The 24072-nt window shown below is 36.5% G+C and overlaps 1 protein-coding gene across 1 annotated transcript in view; it reads left to right on the forward strand.

Moving 5' to 3' along the window:
• Positions 1-22338, forward strand: part of CDC73 (cell division cycle 73) — a 113668-nt gene extending 91330 nt beyond the window's left edge. The window contains exons 11-17 of the mRNA XM_069862542.1: positions 147-204; positions 3079-3114; positions 3345-3432; positions 12244-12405; positions 14214-14314; positions 17722-17863; positions 19048-22338. Of these exons, the coding sequence (XP_069718643.1) occupies positions 147-204; positions 3079-3114; positions 3345-3432; positions 12244-12405; positions 14214-14314; positions 17722-17863; positions 19048-19084 (624 nt within the window). The 3' untranslated portion in view covers positions 19085-22338. The remainder of the gene's footprint in view (positions 1-146; positions 205-3078; positions 3115-3344; positions 3433-12243; positions 12406-14213; positions 14315-17721; positions 17864-19047) is intronic.
• The last annotated feature ends 1734 nt before the right edge of the window (positions 22339-24072 follow it).

Below are 24072 nucleotides of genomic sequence, written 5' to 3' on the forward strand. Positions count from 1 at the left end.
TTTCGCTATTTTCTTTCTTCTTTTTAATGGAAATCTTGCCCTCATTTTCGTGATATCCTCTGTAGCTCCCTGTTCATTTAAAAAAACCCCACACATGCTTGATCAGAAGGTCAGCTGTTAATCTTACCTCTTCTGTCTTCTAAAAGGAAGGTGCTTCTGCTCGGAAAACACAGACTCCAGCGGCACAGCCTGTACCACGGCCAGGTAATGTAGCCTACTGTCATTGGTGTTGCTGTTCCAAATTAGTACAAGTTTCAAAGAAGTACCCTATAAAACTTATCTTAGCTGAAGAATGAAATGGGGATGGTTTATTTGTGGCCTTAAACTGCACATCTGTGGACAATAATGCTTAACTTTTTGGTTAATGTTATACCATGGGGCTTGGATTTGTTTTGTACAGTGTGTTGCCCTATTCAGCCATTGGAAGGATGCACTAGTGGTCTTGAAAAATGACAAACTTCTTGATTGATGGCTTGGTAGTTCAGCTCAAATATGTAATAAAAATTGGTTAATACTCCAAGAAGAAACAACCTAAATAGAAAAGCTAATACTAAAAGAAATATATTGTTGCTTCTGTTATTAATGAATCAGAAATGTCTTTCTCTGAATGTGTTATGAGTTACTTCTGCACACTTCTTAGCCCATAAGATATTTCTAATGGGGCCAGAATCCTCAACTGTTTGTTTTTTTAATTTGCAGTTAGTAGCCTTCAGTTTCCAAGTCCATTTTGTATGTCGGAATGAATCTCAAGTTGAGATTTAAAGATTAAATGCTCTGGATACTTTGTTTTGTTTTAATAACAAACCCTTAGAATTTTATGAGAGGATCAGCGTTTCCAGACAGCTGTGTGCATATCTGCACCTAGTTTACAAGTTATGAGAATATCTGGTCTTGTGGAAGGTCTCAGACAAAAGGTGTTGCTTCAGAACAAGGTCATGTTTATGGTTGTTATGAAGGTATTGGAAAGGGGACATTTTGTGTGTGGGTGTGGGGGAAGGTAGCTATCTAGAAGGATTGCCAGAGAACTGTGTATTCTTTAGACTACTAAATGCTTTCAATTACTGCTTTGCTAATTCCTTGAGATTTATTAGTAGGTTTTAATGTTAAGCCTTAGTGTTATAAAAATTATTCTTCCCCCCAGATCAATTTGAATACTGGATATTCTCAGCATACCTAAATGCTGCTGTGCTCTGATTCTTCTGTTTGGTTATTTTGGTACTAGAAAGGTCATGCTGCCTGTCATACTTATCTCAGTAGCCCTGTTAAGCATAATAATGCAAATGGAGTTGACAGCACTATGAAAAGGGTAGAAGAATTGAAATGTGACTGAGTTGTCACAAGTCCCTACAGCTGTCTGTGACTTTATGGGCATTAACTGGCAGAGGTGAATCTTCTGTGCATTCCATAGGTTATGTTGGTATTGCCCTTCTCTAAGGTCTCTAATCTATTCCATTATCTTGCCTCTATATTGTAAATTGAAGAGAGAATAAAGAAGAGGGGCATAGTCTAAGGTAGTATATACTGCTTCATAAAAAAATGCAAACATAATCTCTATTTCTGCCTTTTGTAGGGTATTTTGGGGTCTGGAACCTTTAAAAAATCAGCTGTTCTATTCTTAGTCAAAATATTAAAAAAACCAATGCAGTTTGCAGGAGGTTGTTGCTTGCCACATAAGAACTGTTAGTTGAATTGTACTGAACAGTTGTACAATAGTGATTTGAAAAAATATCTGAGATGTGCTTTTAATTTAACATTACTTTTTTAATGCATCATTCTGCAGTACCAACTTTTCTACTAACATGTCCTGGTACTGCTATCAAATTTCTTACAGATGCTTTTATTTTTTTTTTTCTCTCTCTTTTTGTTTTGTTTTAGGGCAGCTCACATGCTGCTCATATATTTCTGGGACTTCTTTACATTAAGGAGATACCCAGATTTTTTTTTTTTAAAAAAAAAGTCATTATTGAGTGGGTCAAGTTCATGTAGTTCAGTGTAGTGTTACCAATTATATCTGTGCTTTTGACATTGTCAGGAAAAGATAATTGAGGATATGGTCTCAATATTTCAACAATGGCAACTATGTGTTGTGAATACTTATAACGTTCTAGGAAGTTTCTGAAACAGTTGGTCATAAATAAACATGAGCAAGTTGGGGCTATGAAATCAGAAGTCAATTAATGAAATTTGTCATGCATAGTAGCAGTCAAGACCTGTGTTAGTCTGCATCAATCTTTCTACTACCAACCATTTTCTGATTTTGTGAATTAGGATAAACACATACGGTTATAATTATCAAGCCCAACAGTGCTTTCCTTAAGTTAGGACTCCTGAAAACTGAACTGTAAAAATGTTTATTTTGAGGAAGCCAGGTTATTCAGTAATAGCTCCAAAGTGAAGAATCGTATGTGCTTTTCCAACAGTGGTTTGAAGGATCTCCCATATTGAGGAGGTCACAATTTGGAAGGCTGAAGTGGAAACAATTTAATGGAAGGGCTTGTGGGGGAATTCTTTGGTTCCTATCAGGGCATTGTTGTTTGTTCATCTGTTTTTTTGTTCAATAGTTTGGAGATTTCTGCTGGATTTTTTTGTTTATTGTTGGTTTAGGGGTATCTTTTGGGGCGTTTGTTTGTTTTGGGGTTTATTATTTTTGTTTTGCAGGGATGCGATATTTTGTGATTGTTGTCTTTTTGTTTTGTTTTGTTTGTTTTTTTCTTGAATGGTACCGTTTCTGTCAAGTTTCACTATTTCTGGCATCTAAAAAGCTCATTTAACTCTTAACTGCAATCGAAAATTAACTTGAATTAAGCCTGAAATTCAGATTATTGAAAGTTCTGTATCTCTTAAGGACAGGTAAATCATGCAGATAATCATGTGCACTAATAACTACTAACAAAAAGATGAGGGTCTGCAAAGATTAGATTGTTGTGAAGCAGTGTTCTTGTTGATTCAGCACTATTGAAATGAAGACTGACAAGCAGCTTTCTTCAAGATTGCTGGAAATTTTTGTCAATGCTACAGTGCCCCGACCCTTTGTATTTATGTATTAATCATTCTGCCATATTTTTTGTTTTTTCTCAGTTTCTCAAGCAAGACCACCTCCAAACCAGAAAAAAGGTGAGTCAGTTTTACTTACAAGCCCCTTTTCATTTTTGTATGAATTATGCTCACTCTGTATTTTGCTGGAACCACAAGTAACCTTATAAACAAGCAGTGAAATGCAGAGTGTTCTGTTTTGCCAAATATGGGTCTTAATTTACTTTGTTTGGGGAACCAGCCAGAACTACAACACACAATAAAATTAAGGGAAATGTAACTTTATCTCTACAACTTTATTATTTCTACAGGATCTCGAACTCCCATTATCATTATTCCAGCAGCCACAACCTCTTTAATAACAATGCTTAATGCAAAGGACCTTCTGCAAGATCTGAAGTAAGTAGCTGACTAGAACATACTATATCAAAAACTGCTTTCAAATACAAAGGTATGACAGTTCCAAATTAGTAATCTGGCAAGAGGGTACTGTCTTGTGACAAGCTAGTTATAGACAAGAGTATAAAAGAAAGTAATGCCCCTTGAATAACAGGGAAAGTAAGCAGAAACTTACTTTCAGAGTTGTTGCACAGTTGTGACCTGTAAGCCAAACTGGCAGATTGAGAAGAAAGTCTTACAATGCTATTTCTAATGTCTGTAGTGGTTTTCTATTATGTAACGTATTTCCACATGTACAGCCAATCAACAAACCCTTACAGTGAAAGAAGGCTTAGGGAAGATGAGCAATGAAAACATGCTTATGGAGCTCAGGAAAAAAGTTGGGAAATAGCCATAGTTATAATAAAGGAGAAGGGGACTGGAATGTGGCCTCTGTTGTAGATAAATACCTTTATCAGCTGAGCAGACCAGCTCGCTATGTGTTTTTAAAAAAGAACAATAACAAAGCCACACATGCATATAACAAAAATAAGAATAAAGCATGGTCATTAAGTATTGATCCAAGTTCATTCAGGGAAATACTAATGAGTTGCTAAAAATTATTTATTGTCAGACATGTGATTCTTAGATTTAATTAATTTTGTCTGAATGCAATCAACACTACAGATTAATCTCTTCGTGGTAAGGTAAAATTAACTGTTAGGTAAAAAAAACCCCAAACCTAATCAGAAACATTTTTCTGCTTGTCCAACAGATAATGGTATTTAGAGTTGCCTGTTGTTAATACCAGTTAATTTTTCGAAATCAGGCAGTCGCTTTCACAGAGAAATTTCTATTATAGATTGTATGCAATGGTATGTGCAAAAAATGGAGAGGAATTCTTTCTTTGCCCTTCAGCACTTTGTCCTTTATGAGACTATATACTGCTGTTCTTCAAATACAGGCTCTCCTTATTGTGGTGCTGCACCTGTCACTGGAGTTGCCTTGCAGAAGTGTTTTTTAAACTTATGCTGTGAGATACCAGGTGCTTTCTCATCTCCAGTGTTTTCTAGTTCCTAGATTACTGCCACATATCATCAAAATCCAGCAACTGTACTGGACTCTTGGTGCCTCTTCTGAAATCTTTAGTCGAAGAGAAGGCTGGATTTTAACATCATTTTAATGTACAAGGAGTTACTGCACCGACACAATTGTGTTGACAGAAGATGTTCCTTGTTTATGTAGGAGTTTTTAAGGAAAAAATTTGCAACTACAAACCCTGGATTTTACATCTATGTAACTTGTGACCTTCTGGTACAGGAATACCTGTGGCGGAATAAAGCACCCACGTGTCACGTCTGAGTAGATCTGTGATAGGTAGCTTGCACTGTTTTCAGCTCCGCTGGGGTACGAGTAACTTCTCAAGGCCTGCCCCAAGAGGAGGTTGATTGTTAGAGTGCAGAGAACATGATCCAGAAAAAAGATGGATTGAAGTTTGAGTTCAAAGGAGGACACTGATGTAGTTAACAAGTATGAAAGACAAAGCAAGGAAGCAAGGTATGTTAACAAACAAGCGCAATCTCAGAATTCAGAATAGCAAAATATTAATTTAGCCATGACATTTCCAGCACTCCTATAGAAAATATGCCACCTGGCCTGTATTTTTTTCTTTTTGCATTGAAATTTATTTAAGTAGTTTCTTTAGGGATGGCTGCAGGGTTTGTTTTTACTGTTGAGGTATGCAGCGTGTAGAACTAGCCTTGATGTAGAGTGTGCCAGTTTTCTAAGGAAAGACGACTTACCTAATTTCTGCCTCTTAAGTCACTTCCTTCTTTAACTCATTACCCACTTTCAGCTGGATTTGACAGAAGAGTAGAGATTTGGAAGACAGATGTCATTACCTCAAGTTTTGGAATAACAAAATTTTGTGCAGATAGAAAAGACACACTCAAATTAATACTCCCTCCCTTACCCCTGCTGAGGAAGATACAGGTGGATTTGCATTTCTTGTATTTCCGGAGGTAATTAGCCTATTTTTATTAACCATGAGAGTTGGTCAATGATAGAGCGCAAGGAGAAGGTATTTTTGAAGCTGGAAGAGTAAGAGCCATTGCAGGGGAGAAAGCTGAGAAATATAGAAAGAGACACCACCTCCAGTTGTTAGGGTGTGGAATCTGTGGTACACCTGTGACACAGGTTGTTCACAGGGCACCTTTTTCTCCCATGCATGATACCTGAGGCAGCACAGTTCTGTGAAGCATGTGATAACAAATATTTGGATTTCATAAATAAAACCAACCTCTGTGATCCTCTCCATTTAAATGTTTCTTAAAATAAGGAAGAGTGTTTGCTGAAATTATAATTAGAGGTCAAATCACTTAGTCATAGAATTGTTTGGTTGGAAATGACCATTGAGATCATCAAGCCCAGCTGTACCTATCCACTACTAAACAATATCCCTGAGCACTTAATCTGCACATTTTTTAAATACATCCAGGGACGATGTCTCAACCACCTTCCTGGGCAGCCTCTTCCAGTGTTTGGTAACCCTTTTGTTAAATAAATTTTTCCTAATGTCTAATCTGAACCTCCCCTGGTGCAGTGTGAAGCCATTTCCTCTCATCCTATTGCCTCTCACTTATGAGAAGAGACCAACACCCATCCCACTACAATCTCCTTTCAGGTAGTTGTAGACAGTGATAAGATCTCCCCTCAGCCTCCTTTTCTACCAGGCTAAACAGCCCTTTTTCCCTCAGCTGCCTCTCATAAGGCTTGTACTCCAGTGCCTTCAGCTTTAGTCATAGCTGGGAATCCTTGTCTTTTAGGATAATTTTGGTCTAGGATGTGAGATTTTTTAAAGTAACTGGACCACAAATTCTTGTCACTGTGGATATGAGCAAAAGTAATTGTGGTATCTTTGGCAGATATTTTAGGTTGTTTGTTGTTAAAAATGGGATGGTCTTCATCCGCGGCTGTCATAGTCATTATATTCAATTGTCAAGGACTGAAAGGAATTTATTAATTATACCAGCATTTTTAGTTAGCCTTTTTATAGCTCTGTAGTATGTTGTTGGGGTTTTTTATAGCCAAATTTGGCTGACACCTGTATGATTTTAGCATCTTTAATTCATCACTAATGTTATGCTCTGTTTTGAGACAGAAAATATGGAAAGTAGGAAAGCTGTCATGAGTTTAATGAAACATTTTTAATGATAAACTGGAAGCATGTTTCTGGTTTAAGATTGATTTTTTTTTTTTTACGAGATACCCGATTTATCTGTTGGATGTGTTTGTTGCAACTTAAATTTTGTATGTAACTGCAATATATACAATTCATATGCTTTATAATATGTAAATGTTCTTGACAACCTAATTTTGAAAGGTTATTTTTCTGAGGAGACACATACAAGATAAAAATGCAGAGTTTCTGAAATATTAAAAGGGTATGATTTCATTTAAAATCAGAACGGCAATAATTTATGGTGTATTGTGAAGCTTCATAAAAAATATTTCATATAATAATTTTTTTTCTTTTCATTGTGTGACTACATCACTGGATGTTACAATTAATGTGTAAAATCTTGCTTTCCATAGTAAGTATTTGAGAATATCTGAAGTTAGGCTTTTCAGAGGCAATGCTTCTGCTTTAGGAGAAATCAAATGTGAGATTGAAATTGAGGCAGAAGTTGCATCAAGCAGATGTAAATGATTGGATGACGATTATGTATTTTTATTATGATAATGGGTTTACTGATGATATGATTCACCGTATGTGGCCAGATAACTCACTGAGATTCATCCAGCTTTGATATGGAGCAAACTCTCTGAAAGATTCAGGAATGATATATGACTAAAAAAGCTTCATTCTCTCACAAAAATAAGTCTATGAAGCTTTTGATATACCTTAGTACAATGAAAATATTGACAGGGTTGTAAAAATAAGTCTCCAGTACAAAACACTATCAATTGTGTATTACGATGAACTCTGTTCCTGTCCAGCACTGGAGTTGCCTTACTTTCTGTTCATGCATTTTTCATGCCTTTGTTGGGGGCCAGTAAGTGTTGACCTAGTCTCAGTGGAAGTGTTTCCAAGTTAATGCTAGCAGTTGATATGAGTTTAGAGCCTAGGCATGAGCAGCTTTGGCCGTGCAGTGGATACTGTCTTACCATTTACCTCCCTTAATTTGATCTCATTCAATGGCTTACTTGTTACCTTAGGAAAGGGACCTGCTGTCTTGTAAAGTGAGAGTGTGCACCAGCTCTTCTGTGAATAATGATTTTGGCAATTAACAGCAAGAGAATGGATACTATTACTTTCCTAGTAGAGATATAAAAATGGATTCTGTGTAGATATGGGATGATTTTTTTATTTTTTTCACTGGGCAATAGTAATCTGGAGAAGCAACAAAAATTTGAAACCTCCTATGCAGTCAGGTTTCAGAAGACATTTCTAGTGTTTTGGATGATTAAAAAGGTGTTGAGCACAACTATGTAGTTAAGCCAGCACCTGTAGTATTGTGGCAAACAGTTACTCAAAGAAGATGGGGGTTTTTGCAGTTTTCTTGAACGCTCTGATTTCTTAAGGTTGTTTATCGTGCCCAGGTAGTGATGGAGTAAGCCATGATTGTATTTGCAATCAAACAGTCATTTCTATTGATTCTCAATCTTGAGCACATGGCTTTTATTATACTTACTGAATCAATGGTTCCCAGAAATGCAAGCATATACTACATAAACTTTCTGTAAGCTGTCTTGTGTTCCTGTACTCTGTGTGTATGTGTATGTAAGCTTTTCCTTCAGTGCTTTCTTTATGGCAGTCATCTTCTTTATTGTTTCTTGCTCACTGGTGGTTTTTTCCTTCAGGAAGTTCTTAATAAGATGCTTGGATGTTCTGTACTGGAGAAAGGTGTTCAACATCATTCAGATTTTTATAGTAAATAAAACTGAAACTTCAGTGAGTGCAGTGATAGGAAGAAGGGTAGTGTTTTTTAGCAAAAGAGGGTAGATTTAGATTAGATATTAGGAAGACATTTTTTACTGTGTGGGTGGTGAAACACTGGAACGAGATGTGTAGTGAAGTTATGGATGCCCCATCCCTTGGAGGTGTTCAAAGCCAGGTTGGATGGGGCTTTGAGCAACCTGTGGTAGTGGAAGGTATCCCTGCCCATGGCAATGGGTTTGGAACTATATATATTAAAGATCCTTTCCAACCCAAACCATTGTGTAACAACCAAATGTTGCCATAATGGCTGTGACATGATTTCTAGCTGATTCTGAAATGGAGAGAAACAGTCAATAAACTAATTCTTCAAAACACAAATGTTTCAAGCTAGAAGTAGAATTGAGAATTTCTGTATCAGCCAAATTGGAGGGGTCTCAGACATAGTGGTGAAATTCAGACTCTGTAGAATTGCAGTATTGCTTCTTAGTGTCCGTGTTTGTGTCATTTGGCAAGGGTTCCCTCTTTCTGTTTAAAATGTGTTCACTTCCATACATTTACAAATTGAATTAAACCAATGACCTTTCAGATTGCTGTTTGTGTGAATATTTGATTATCACTGTAATGTACATGTGGCTGTTTATTTTTAACTTACATATTCTGTAAGAGCTTGTTCTCATTCAGTGCATGGGACATGTAATAAAGAGCAAAATTCTTCGCAAGCTTTCCACCATTTTAGGTGATCCTGACATTTCATATGGACCTTGTCACTTGGGTAAAAGGTGTTTGGGGGTAGGGGTGGTGGTGTAATCTTAAAAATTATTTAAAATATAATCAGTCCAGATTGCTTAGATTAGATGGATGAGGAGGGACTCATGAATGGCTCCCTTAAAAGCTCAAGGCCATAAAACAAGTCTTCGTTTTAAATTATAAAATAGTTTCCTATCAGTTAGTATTGGCAAAGCAAAGCCTTCCACATGCAGAACAGCCAGTTAGATATGCTCATGATTCAATCATAGAATCATAGAGTCATAGAATAACCAGGCTGGAAGAGACCCACCGGATCATCGAGTCCAACCATTCCTATCAAACACTAAACCATGCCCCTTAGCACCTCGTCCACCTGCCTTAAACACCTCCAGGGCAGGTGACTCAACCACCTCCCTGGGCAGCCTGTTCCAGTGCCCAATGACCCTTTCTGTGAAGAATTTTTTCCTAATGTCCAGCCTAAATCTCCCCTGGCGGAGCTTGAGGCCATTTCCTCTTGTCCTGTCCCCTGTCACTTGGGAGAAGACCTCCCAGCACCCTCCTCTCTACAACCTCTTTTCAGTTAGTTATAGAGAGCAATGAGGTCTCCCCTCAGGCTCCTCTTCTCCAGGCTAAACAACCTCTCAGCTGCTCCTCCTAAGACTTGTTCTCCAGCCCCCTCACCAAGTTGACCTCACTTTTGAGTTTTTAAATTACCAACCTGACTGGAAATACTTAATCCTGATGTTACATTTGGTTGCTTTTCCCAAAGTAGACCTGTTTTGAACACTGCATAGAATCACCAGATTGGAGAAGACACATAGGGTCATTGAGTCTAACCATCCTATCAACCACTAAACCATGTCCCTGAGCACCTCATCCACCCATCTTATAAATATCTCCAGGGATGTTGACTCAACCACCTCCTTGGGCAGCCTGTTCCAGTGCCTGATGACCCTTTCTGTGAAAAATTTTTTCCGATGTCTGGTCTGAACCTCCACAGGTGCAGCTTGAAGCCATTCCCTCTTGTCCTATTACCTGTCACTTGGGAGAAGAGGCCAGCACACACTTCTCTACTACTTCCTTTCAAGTAGTTGTAGAGGGCAATAAGTTCACCCCTCACCACTCTCTGGGCCCAGCCATCCAACCAGTTTTTTACACCCATATGTAGCACACAATTGTATGTGTTGATTGTAGTAGATAAAATAAATGAAAATATTAACTGATTTCTCTTTACTTCAATTATTAGTGAAATGACTACATTAATGTTTTTTCTTTTAATAATATTGTAGCTGGTCAAAATGTACTTCCCACCTAGTCTATCCCGTATAGCTCTTTTTGTCTGTATTTTCTGTAGAATGGTGTTGTTTTGTGTGTACTAGGTAGATAAGTCTTTTTTAATATATAGCATGTCATTAAGCATCTGCAATGCATTTTCTGTATTTCCAATACTAGTCAACTTTAATTCATAATAATTTGTAGCTTTTTTCCAGTGCAGCTGTATGGATTTTTATCTGTGCTTCAGAAATTGATTGTGACTTTCTTTTTTTGGAACACTGTTAAATCATGAAGAGTATAAGGGGGCTTCATCTGTTTATTTACCTTCTGAAAGTAAAATAGTTTTGCTTGTAGATTTGTTGACAATTTCCAGGTCCTGCCTTAAGATGTGTGTATTTGGGCTTCCGCACCACCCCCCCCTCCAAAAATGCAACTTTCTCAGTGGGTATAAGATGTCAGCAAAAACTAGTATTTTCAGGTTGACTGAAGAATGAACTTTTCCTCATGTTTAATTTTTCATTCCTTTTTTTCTATTTTTCCAGCCAGTGCAATTAGCCTGGTTAAGCACATTCAAATTAGTTTTTAGTATTCAAGTAGAAATAGGTTGAAGAGAATAAATAGAAATGGTGCAAACAACTTACCTGAAAAACGTAGTAATTTTTTAAAAAGCACTGTCTGTACTATTATAAAGAGAAATCTTACCAATTAGGTAGAGTGCTGTGTTTCTAAAGCCTAGCATCAATACTCCTGGTAACTTCTGCACTTCAATGCAATACTGTTTCTTTTTACGAGAATTTTTGGAAATGAAATGTCAGTGGCAAACAGGGCTATTAGTGCAGCTGGGTGGTTCTGAATTGAATATCAGGAGAACATGGGTCTGAGCTCTGCTCTTTTGCTAGCCCTGTAGGGTGTCCTGGTTACATCAGCTTACCTTTCTGTGTCATAGTTTTAGTTCTATAAAATGCACGATTTTGTTACCTTTCCTTTTGACAAAATCCACTGAGTTTAATCAGTAAAAAGCCTTACACTGTCACATTTCTGATGTCAGTTTAAATAACTGTTCTGAGTAATTTTTCACTATAAAGAAGAGACACTTGAAGTGGAATTGCATTTTTTCTTAAGGTGGGAGGGGGCTGAAAAATAAAATTTCTCTAGTTTATTTGGGATGTCACATCTTGATGTCACATCTTACTTTTGTCATACAGACATTACATACAGCATGAGGACCACAGTATCCTTGTTTTCCGAGCACTTAATCTGTTATAGAAGGTATGCAGGAAATAAAAAAAAATCCTAAATTGGAGCCTTATACGTCATAGTAACGATGAATCATTAATAATTTAAAATCACCATCATCCATAAAGATAAAACCTCACTCAGAAATCTATTTGACTAAAAATCCTAGTTTTCTTGAGAAAACATAATTCTGATGGCTCCAGGCACGAGAGCTCTAAAACTTGCCTCAAGAAGCAGTTATTTCTTAGTGCCCAAGTTTCCCCATGTTATGCCTGATAACTAGAAAGAATGAGTTGTAGCCAGTCAGCATGGTGTGATCTGGCTTCTCATCTGGAAATGTATTGAGTAATGTCAACAAGGAATGCCACAAATGTATAGGAACAGGTCTGGGTCTTGTTTTGAGGGGCGGAGGAACTTCTAGTATCATTCTTTTTATCATAAGGGCTTATGAAATGTTATACTTATGGGTTTTGCAGTTCTGAATGAGTAGCGATGGGATTTAATATAGTGAAAATGAGGTTGCTTTAGTGTCTGTTGCAAATAATGCAAAGTTCTGATAAAGTTGCTACTTTTCCTGCTGAAAACGTCAAACAAATTGCTTTTGTCTACTGAATGTTTCTTTGTTCCCCAAGGTTTGTACCATCAGATGAAAAGAAGAAGCAAGGCTGTCAACGAGAAAATGAAACGCTAATACAGAGGCGGAAAGACCAGATGCAGCCTGGGGGAACTACTGTCAGCGTTACTGTACCTTATCGAGTAGTAGACCAGCCGTTGAAGCTTATGCCACAAGATTGGTAAAGTAGATATACCCTTTACAAAATTTCTTAATTAGGAGAATGCAGAATTTGGAGAGGACCAATAAAATTCTACTAAAATGCGTAAAACAATATATGGGTGAAAGAATGGATTTTAATGTTAACTGTATAGGAGTCTGTTCTTCAGGTGAAAATAATATGGCACTGAACTTCTTTTAAATGTTTGTTAAGGAATGCAACACTCAATAGCAGCACAACTATTTTTATGTGTACCTGAAATGTTCCAGGAATTTGGATAGGAATATTCACATCAGCTTTGCAGTTCTTGATACTGTGGTATGCAAGTCCCTGAAACATAATCTGAGAGAAAAATCCTTCTTTCTCATCTGCTTCCTGAATGAGATCTGTTAGAAGGATACATATGCAGGCCTTCAGCATCTGACATTCTGACTTTTTATAATAGTTTAAGAAAGAAAGGTAACACATCAGACAGTGAAGACTGTACTTTGGTTTCAGCAGTGGATCAGATTTGTTGAATATGATTTGATAATAGCAGCCTGCTTCTGAAGGGAGAGCCCCAGTTGGCGAAAGCGAATCATTGATAGCTTTTACTTCTAATAAAAATCTAGAAACAGATTATTTTGTAGTCTGTGCTTCAAAGCTATGAAAAGTTATTTCTCTTTGAGAAGGAAAATTCTGGACAAACAGCTTTTTGTTATTTAATGTAATAGGCAACATTTTTACCTCTTCCTCAGAAGTGTGAATATTTTAGGCTACGTTTTTGGTGGTCTTGTAACTTTCTAAGCAGATTTTAATGGAGAGGAATACTATGAAAAGGTTTTGATCCTAAATTAATTGTTCTCTGTATTGAGAACTTGAACTAATCTGAAATCTGTGGGTTTAAAATTCTAAATATCAAATAGTACTTAAAATGTTTAATAATTAAACCTTTAAGAACCATCTGAAATGGCTCTTAAAGTGCTTCTGACCAAAGAGATTAAATGGTGTGGGCTTTTATGCTGTTTTTATCCAAGGGAGAATTAGATATCATATCTAGAAATTAACATGTTGCTACTTTTTTTTTCTGCTAACAATTATAAAATCTGCAATATCAGTTTAAATTGTACAGCTAAACTCCACCTCGATTATTCTTTTCCATTTGGGATTTGGTAGACTTCGTGATGATTTTAAATTGGGGATTAGACTGGGGAGGTGATTTTTGGTTGGGGTAGGTAGGAACTATATTTGGACGATGTAAATAATTAAGAAAAAGTATAGACCATATGGTGAGAACATTTGTTCTCCAAGATTTTTTCAAAATTTTATTAATCTAAACACTTCAACTTAATCACAGATTTATTTTCTTAGGACTGCCAGACATACCATTATATTAAATGATGCGCTTTGCAACTGGATGCAGAAATTCAGCAGCTGTCTCTTCTATTCTAAAAATTTATGAGATGTTAATAGGATTCAGAATAAAGGCTTTTAAAATGATACCTTTCAGTTTATGGTGTTATTCATAGAAGATTATCTGTAAAATGTTGGGGCACTTTTTAAAAGCAAAGTAGTAATGAGCAGAATTAAACACTGTTTGACTTCCTATAAATGTAATATGAGAAATTGAGCTGCATTCTGCAAAGGAACAGAGCTAAAAGTCCAGAAAAATCACATGAAATGTTTTTGCTCAAGAGAGAAAAAGCAGTTACGCTGGAGGTATGATTGTTAAATGTGCTATACTGCTGATACTCAAATAAGAAACTGTACTAAGGTATATTGCCTGCTTAAGAACACGTGTAATTTAAATGTTCAAAATCATCAACGTGTCCATCTTTCTGTGTCCATAGGGATCGTGTGGTGGCAGTGTTTGTACAGGGCCCTGCATGGCAGTTCAAAGGCTGGCCTTGGCTCTTGCCTGACGGATCACCTGTTGATATCTTTGCAAAAAGTAAGGGGGGATGTGGCTGTTTTGTTTTTAAGTGTTAGAGGGTTTGCTATTCTGTTCGGGGAAGATGGTGGGGGTGGGAGGGATCTGCTTATGGCAAAGCACTGCCAAAGTGCTGTTGGACTCAGGTGGTTAAGATGATAGGGGCTTAGGTCTTTGCAAAGATGGCAAGTATTGACGTGCCATGGAGTGGTTTGGGATGCAAGGGACCTTGAAGATCATCTAGTTCCAACCCCCCTGCCATGGGCAAGAACACCTCCCACTAGATGAGGCTGCTCAAGGTTCCATCCAACCTGGCCTTGAACACTTCAAGGGAGGGGGACATCCACAACTTCCCTGGGCAACCTGTTCCAGTGCCTCACCAACCTCATTGTAAAGAATTTGTTTCTAATGTCTAATCTAAAACTTCCCCCCTCCAATTTAGAGCCATTCCACCTCATCCTATCTCTATATTCCCTTGTAAAAAGTCCCTCCCTAGCTTTCTTGTAGGCCTCCTCGAGGTATCGGAAGACTGCTATAAGGTCTGCCTGGAGCCTTCTCTTCTGCAGGCTAAACAACCCCAAATCTGTCAGCCTGTGCTCATAGCAGAGGTGTGCTCCAGCCCTCTGATCATCTTTGTGGCCCTCCTCTGGACCTGCCCATATCCTTCTTATGTTGGGAATTCCAGAACTGGGCACAATATTCCAGATGGGGTCTCACAAGAGTGGAGCAAAGAGGGAGAATCACCTTTCTCGACCTGCTGGCCACGTTTCTTTTTGATGTAGCCCAGGATACAGTTAGCCTTCTGGGTGGTGAGCTCACATTGCCTGCTCATGTCGAGTTTCTCATCAGTCAGCACCTGCAAGTCCTTCTCTGCAGGGCTGGTCTCAATCCCATCATCCCCCATCCTGTATTGAAACCACAGATTGCCCTGACCCAGTTGTAGGACCTTGCACTTGGCCTCCTGAGATTCACATGGGCTGGCTTCTCTAGCTTATCCAGGTCTCTCTGGATTACAGCCTGTCCTTCTGGTGAGACAACTGCATCAGACAGCTTGGTATCTTGTGTAAACATGCTGAGGGTGCACTCGATCTCCCTGTCTATATCATCAATGAAGATATTAAACAGCGCTGTTCCCAGTACAGACCCCTGAGGTACCCTACTTGTCATTTATCTCCATCTGGACATTGAGCTGTTGAGCAGTACTCTCTGAATCACCTAGTAATCACCTGCTGTTTCACTAAGAAATCTTTATGATCTGGTGTCTTGCAAAAACTTTGATTTGTAGTATACAAATATTTTTAAGTTATGAGCTAGGTGTTACCACTGTATAGGTCAACAGATTTTTTGAGTTATTACAATTATGACCAGTATGCTTTGAGAAACACTGTAATTCTCACACAGTTCACTTTTCTGACAATGAAGTGTGTGATAATATCTAAAGAAACTGTCAGATTCTGTTCTCTGTCACTTCAGTGTTGAAAATGCTTTAGAAAATAGACCTTTTTGTAGTGTCCAGTAGTTTTGAGCTACAGATTTTAAAGAAACCCAAACTAATGCATACATACAAAAGCAAAACAAGCAGGAACTCCATAAACCAAACAAAAATAAACCCCACTAAACCAAAACCTACTTTGGTTCAGTCTGTCATCTTCCAGTCAGCGTGTTCAGGTTGGATCAGGTTTTATGAGTGCACATATTTGATATGTGGAAAGAGAATGCTAGTTTGGTAGGAAGTGAAGAAAACGACAAGAGTTGGGTGGAAGGCTAAGGATGTATCTGCAAACAAGGCAAAAATAGAATTAGTTGCTTCTGGGGGATTGAGAATGAACAAGGAGAGATCGAAAGAGCCTGAAAGTGAATGTGAAAGAAAAAATACACCACAGGAGAGAGGTTAACAAAAGAGACTAATGAAAGAAGAAAATAACATTTCAAAATGAAGCATATAGAGAAAATAGAAAATTATAGAAAACAGAAATTGTGATAAGCAAAACCAAGAAAAATGCTGTTAACTATTAAAGGTCTAGCTGGTTAGTTGCATGCTCATTCCCATTAATTTTAACATTGTGTATATATAAATGGATAGAGGACCACAGGAATTGTTAACGACATGCTTTGACGTTTTTGAAGTCCTTGCTATGCCAAAAGATCGAAATCATAACCTCCATAGTTCATTCTGAAGGTGTACAAATTTTTACATTTTTCAAGTGAAAGGATATCTGTTTGTACTTGACTCAAAGATATGTTGAAATGGACCTTTTTAATTTTAGAAATACCTCGCTTTGAAAAAACGAAATGCAATTTTAAAGTATTTTCCTGATGAAAGTATCTCTAAGACTTTTCCTAATGACTTCACTCACTCCTCAAAATAAAAACAGTGTAAATGAAGAGAGCAGGCAATGTCAGTTGGTTTTATGTGTTTTCCTTTTCCTGAAGCTATTGCTTTGCCCATATTTATAGTCCTTAGTAGTTTTTGTAAATGTGGTTTGTGAGATGTGCAGTAGTTCTGCAGTTTCTCTTTATTCATTTAAGTTACCGAGTCCAAAGTGTTGAACAAATATTCAAAGCTTATTACTGTCATTTTGGAAAACAAGCAGGTACGTTACCATAAAGAATTCCTCAATGAAATTTGTATTGGAAAATTGTAGATGGATTTTGTGGAATTAAAAATGAAGAGTGTGGTACTAGAAAAGATAGGACCATGGCATTAAACTAGCTTCCACAAGCCTGATAAAATGCTCTGCTTTACTTCTCTAGTAATATCCAATGTAGAAAATGCATCAGATCAGTTACCAGATAAGAATTTAGCAAGACTTAAATACTTTCCACTGGATTATGTCAAAAGGAAATCAAGAAGAATTGCAGGAAGATTTTAATACTTGCTGTGTTAATGATTAGGCTTTACATAATTCATTTGACAATACATCCCAATAGCGAAGTAATATTTTACCATTTTTACCTGAATACTGTATATGGGAAACTGGCAGTTACTAAATTTCTCAGAACGTATCATACAGTGTTTGGGGGTTACATTGGCATTCTGCTATCAGTCTTCTATGCAGACTTGCAGCAAATGGGTCTTCTCAATGGTCTCAGAAATGCTTTTGTTTTTAATTCTTGCGCAGTTTAAAGATCTTCAGAAAGTTCATCTTTTTTTTCACCCAAAGAAGCAGCGTTTGAATTAGCAATAAGCTTCTGCTGTTCTGGAATCTAAAAATGGGGACTGCCCTTTCGCTTAAACCTGTAGTAGCGTGAGAGCCTGCCACTGCCTTTAACTCAGTAACCTGTATTAACTATTTTCTTGAGGGAAGGTCTTATTAATTTTGTTCTCTGTCTCCATTTGGTAGAAGAGGGAGTAGAATGGGAATTTTTAAATTGAACACTGACATGTTGTCATGTTTGTATACTAAATGTTTCCTTCTTTCCTGTAGTTAAAGCTTTTCATCTCAAATATGATGAAGTACGTCTGGATCCAAATGTACAGAAATGGGATGTAACAGTGTTAGAACTAAGCTACCACAAAAGACACTTGGACAGGCCAGTATTTCTACGCTTCTGGGAAACTTTGGACAGGTGTGTTTCCTTTTGAAAGTTCTTTATGCTCATGTTTTTATGGTGTTTGGTGGGAATGAGAAGTTATGGTAACAAGGAAATTATATATGACTTAGACTTTTGAGCTTGAAAATAGTTTGTTTCCCTGATGATACAGTTAAAGAAATACCAGTATATTCTATGATAAACTGTAAATAGTAATCTCTGAAGTGTAATATGCGTGGGTTTAAGGAATGGGTAGTTACCGTTAATCATCACATAGTACCATGATTCTCAGCCTCTAGGCAGAATGAAAGGAATAAAAATCAAGCTAGGCTGTATAGGGTTTTCTCTTTTTCCCCCAAGCCTCCCCCTGGATTGCAGTTCTTTTTTCTCTCCATTTCACTAGATGACAGTCTAGAAAAGGTGAGAAACTGTCTTAAGATAGAGCCACAGAGCATTGTGTTATCCTGATGCCCTTGTGTCCACAAGACTGGGTAGAAAAGGAAGTAAAAAAATAAATAAATAAAAGACATGGCACATAATAAGTTTTGGACTAGTGATTCTTCTGTATCTTAAGGCATTCTGAGTACTTAACTCTGCTTTGTGTGAGAACTGAGGGATGAAGGAGCACCAGCAGCTGCGTGCTTCTGACTCTGCTTCTTTGTAGTTCAGAACCTTCTCTGAATGGGAAGCTCATTGCAATGCCTTATTTTGAAGAAACTTTCTTATTGTGAAGCAGTTGCAGAAATATTGAGGGAAAGAAAAAGCCCATGCATTTCATGAATGTCTAACCTTTTCATGTCGTTTGCACAGCAAACTGCTAGAATGATTGAGTGAACTTCAAAAGAAAAATCCTTTGGGAATTGTCAGAATAATTCCAACCATCAAACTTTCTATGGCTTATTTAAAAGTCTCAGTTAAACTACATATCTGAATTCCCAGAACAAATTTGAGTTATCTTTAACAAATCTTTGTGTTTTGGAAGATGTGTGATGCCTTGGAAAAGGTGAATTTTCATTAAAGCAAAGGTTTTAGCTGATTGTCTTTTAGTGGGACAAGTATTGTACATAATACAGAGCAATATGGCATATAAGACATTGCATCTTTTTGGCAAATTGCTAATTCTCTTAAGGATTTTGGTTTGACAAAGTCTGTGCATATTTTGTCCTGAAAATAGTAAAGTTATTTTCTTCGTTGTTTTGTTTTGGTTTTTTTTTTTTTAGGTATATGGTAAAGCACAAATCTCACTTGAGATTCTGAATTCTTCAGCTGCCATTCATTTCCTGAAGTATGGATTGAGAAAGATGAAAGGGGGCTCTGGTTTGGAGACCAGAGCTCAAACTATATGATAAGTCAAGAACTTTACAAATGAAGAAGAATCGCAGTTTAAACTTTTTATAAAATCTTGTTTGAATGCTTCTTGCTATGGCAGGTTGATACCTGTTGTTATTTAGAAGCAAAGGGGTTTTGCTTAAAACTATTTTTTTAATGTTGTTAGCCTTCTAGTCTGCAATCCAAATTGTATATTTTGATAGCAGCAGTTTCTTCTCTGTTTTGTTAAATTAGCCACACTTTTAAATAATGTGTTTTGTTCATTATTAGAAAATAGATCCATCTTCACTGCAGGTTACAAATCTGTGTGCGCATGTGCGCACGTGTGTATGTGTATATATATGTGTGTGTGTGTCTATATATATAATGTATAAAAAAAAAAATTTATGGACACACTTATGCACACATAGATGTTACCGGGCTTTCTAAACCACTTAGCTTCTGAGCTTAGTTTTGGTTTTCTTTGCTTATTGTTTCACTTACTGAAAATATTTTGTTGTGAATGATATTACATTTTAGTCAATAGACTTGTAAGCTGAGCAATGTGAAAATTGTTTTGGATAAATCAAAATGTCAACCTGTATATGTATATCCTGTCAGTCTTTGTTGAAAAAGGGAAGATGAAAAATCTATAAACACTTTTTTGGATTTGTAATGTCCCACTTTACTAAATCTTTAAACTTTATTATAGGAATACCTTCAAGTCATGTTAACTTTAAATTGCCATTCTCCACACAGGTCTCTTTATTTAAACTGAAAATGTGCATGTCTACATTCCCATCTATCAAAATACCTTTACATATGAGTCTAAATGTTACCTAGATTAAACAGTGAATAGAGAAGAAATGAGTTTGGATTGTTTTTTTTCCTCAAACAGCCACCCAAAGGACTGAGTAATTTTAACTTCTTTGTGTTAATACCTCTAATACCACCTCTAATATTTTCTGTGACAAATAGCCCAGACTGTGTCTACGGGAGTTGTACGTTTCTGAGATGACTGTCTAATATGGCCTCTTAACAGTCCTGCATTGCTATGGAAAACAAGCCTGCTCCGGTTACCAAAGAACAGATTTGCTTGATCTACAATATAACTGAGGCCAGAAGACATTGGTATTTGTGTGAATTATTGGTGTCTCTGTATCTATTTAATAATATTAAACTGGTGTTGCCTACCAGTGGATGTAGGAGAATGATCAAATAGTCTTAACACCCACATGAATTGTTTTCTGGGATAGAAAATACACGTTTGTATTCCTGTTCTTGAGATTCTAAACAATGGGGGTTTTAATATACTTTACATCTAAGGTTTGATGAAAGTAAAATGTTCTACCTGTTCCTCTTTAGGTTTTTTTTATTTGATGTCACCATCATTTTTAATAAAACCAGAAGGCATATCTCCTTAAGAGGTTTGAATACAGTGAGGTCTGAATTTTCATTATATGTTTCCATCCTGATAGATCAAGACTTCTATTTCCAAGTGGTCTTAATGAAAACATGAAAAAAACCAAACCACCCAAACAAAAAACCTCAAAAACCAAACAACCAAACAGAAAAACCCAGTGACTCCAAGAAGTTGAGACTGGATTTTTGAATAAATTTTGCTAAGCGATTGAGAAGAGCAGGCAATACAGAATCAGTAGAAGTTATCCTATTTGTGTAGGCAATTGATGATACCAAATGACTGGATTTATTATTTTATTCTTCCCCAGTACTTAAGCTTATTATAAATGTATCCATGTCATACATGAGTGAGTTAAAGCATTCAGTGCTTAGTTTTAACCTGTACTATAATTGGAAAATCTGTAACAGCTATCAACACAACAATCATTGCCGTCATCAAGTGATTCAATTTGGGGTTCATTACTACTTTAAGTAATGGGATATCATGTCTGAGTTTTTTCACTCTCAAATGTTTGCAATTAGAAATGTAATTTTTTTTCAGACTTAATCAGTACTTCATGGCCCATGCAGTCTGAGGGACTTATACAGTGGGCAGCAAACTAAAAAAGCAAATTTGAAGAAACCTGTGCTTAATGTACACTGTGGTATACAAACTATATATAGATCTTAAAATATGGAAGGTCTGATGATCTTTTCTCTGTCCTGTATTACACTTTTGTTTTAAACACATGTGAAATCCCAGTTCCAATATTGTATATGGGAGATGGTTTGATTTAGATGTAAATTTATGTATATATTGGGAGTAACTCCTCTGAAACCAGTCAAGTTACGTGGATGTGAAACTAGCAGAAGAGCAAGATCCATGAAGTCTTTATATGGACTGTGCCATTCTTTATGGATTGAGCATAGACCTCTAACATCTTAGAATTTTGTACTTGCAAGCGATTTATGACACAAATTGTAAAATACATAGTTGTGAATGAGTTGGCACCTGATGGTGCATATTTTTGTCAGTCATAAAAGTAGTGATGTTTATAAAATAAGCAATTTTCCAATCAGATGCCTGCTGACATTATTGGAAGTTTAAGTTGTCAGAATAGCATTCCTGTTGCCTTCATAAATAACTGCACATAGATTATGAAACTACTTAGACTTAAAAATTTAGCCTTACAGCAGCATTTTGCAACACAGCTGGAATTTAAGATGCCTATGTTATGCTTAATTTATCTACAAATTGATGTAGAGTAATAAAGAAAACTGATACTAAGAACCAGAGGAGCTCGAGCATCAGACATCTGTTTTAGTGAGATGCATTCTCACTAAATTGTTGAACAAATTTGATGCACTACTTGGAGGTGTGTGAAGTGTGTAAACTGTACTCAAAATGTATTACTAGAAGTGAGCTACTTCACTGACTGTGGTATATTGAACAGTAGAATGATACTAGCCTAGGAATTGGATATCAAATTGGCTGTTTCTATTAAACATCTTAAGTGTCCTGACTCTACACTGCTTCATAAGTACAAGATGAATGAGATGAAACAAGATGAAAACTGGTTTGAATTCTGCTGTCGGGCTCCCATGCTGTCAGCAGGTGATTATTTCTTTTACTAGCAAGGCTATAGGCACCACTAGATGTATCTGAAGTAATGATTTTGTATTTAAACTATAATATCTATGATTTATGCTATTTGAGCTTTCCGAATGCTATCCTGAACAAAGACCAGTGGGGATTTTTTTGTAAGGTAAAGTAGGGCAATTGCAGGGACTTGCATACCTGATCAGCATCCTCAATTGAGTAGGCTTTGCTATTTAGTTATTACCTGGAACTTTTTTCAGTAAGATAGTTTCATAAATAGGTACTAAAACCAGTGCTTGAGCAAGACAATTCATAGAACTGTTCTGCAATGCTGTAAACCTTTCAATTTCTGAATACAGAATAAAATGTAAACAGCAGATTGTGTCTTAAGTTGCCCTTGATCGTAAGTTGAACTATTATATGATATTTGACAGATAAACCTTTATCAGAACAACAGTTTTGGTTTTGGCTTTCATTTGATATAAATTCAGTGTATAAAATATCACCATTCTCTGCAGGAATCTGCAAGTCAGTTTTGTTAGTATGGCTTTCATTCTTTTGGTGCTGAAATATGCTTTTAGTGGCTAATTCTTGCAAACACTGTATGAAAAAGAAAAATAGCTAGTCAAAATTAATGGCTTTGCGATTTTAAAATTTAATATCATTAATGTATTTTAATTCAAAAGCCATAACTAATGCCAAGTACTTTATTAGAGCAATGTGTTCATGAAAAATTAAAATCCCTGCCTGAAGTAACTGTTGGCCAAGTAGGTTACAGTTCCCTCATCTGTGGAAAAATGTACCACAAAGTGGAATCTCTGAATATCATGTTCCAAGTTGCTCATTTGTTCCTTAACTGATGTTTTCGAAGGAATGTGGCAGTTTTGCTTTCATTTTTCTGAAGAGTTACATACTTCAATAGCAAAAGATTGTTAACATGATACGACAGTTCTGAGGCAGTGATTGAAAATAGATCAGTCTATGAAGTTGTTTAAGTGGAACCCGTGCATTTGACAAAGATAAAGATAGTTTCTTAATGTAACTGCGATCCAGTGGGTAATACGGAGTCTGTTGTTCAGCTGTCATTGACTTTTCTGTAGATTATTCTTCTCAGTGAAGATGCTGTCATAGAGGGCAAGTTTGAGAAGAATGAGATTTAATCAAACAAAATTCATTGGTAGGTAGTCCATGGTGACAGGCCATGTATCTAGACTGATTTACTGTGTTTATTTTTCTTCAAACAAAAATTTTATACTTTTATTATTTAATAAGAATGCAAACAAAGAACAACCTCAAATGTTTGAAACTTTATTGAAGACTAGTTCACATGTAAAACTGAAAGAAACTGAGGTGCTACATAAAATCTGTAAGAAAATTATCTTGGTTTATGGTTTTTATTCTCATCTGTATATTCTTTTCCTCTAGTTTGTTTTATTTCAGATTCGGAAAAACTGATTACTTGCTTCACAAGGTTCCTGCATGTATCACTGGAAACTGTCAGAAGTAAATAGTTATTGCAGTTGCTTGAAAGTTTATTTAAATGAGTTTGTACATTATAAATTCTGGCCTAACAGTGTCAGTGGGCCCAAGCTTCAACAATGATTCTAAAGGTTCATGTTAAAATTAAATTTTCCAAGAATCCAAGGGAGGAAACAGCCATCGTTGAATGAAACAAGACAAACTTTTCATGAGGTTAAGCCTTTAAGCTCTTATGTAACTCTCAATCCTGTGCTTAATGACTGTTTTGATAAATCTTGAATTTTTAGATGTCTTGCCGCTTGACCTGTTGTTTAAGATTTGGACTATATTATTGATATTTTACAGGATTAATAGTTGATTATCAGCTCAAGTCCAACTTCTGAAAATTCTTAGAAAAATATCTTGAGGACTTCTAAAGGTGAGATGTCTTTCTAAATGCAATAATCAGCTTAGCTAT

This window comes from Phaenicophaeus curvirostris, chromosome 8 (assembly GCF_032191515.1).
Source record: "Phaenicophaeus curvirostris isolate KB17595 chromosome 8, BPBGC_Pcur_1.0, whole genome shotgun sequence".
Lineage (NCBI taxonomy): Eukaryota > Metazoa > Chordata > Aves > Cuculiformes > Cuculidae > Phaenicophaeus > Phaenicophaeus curvirostris.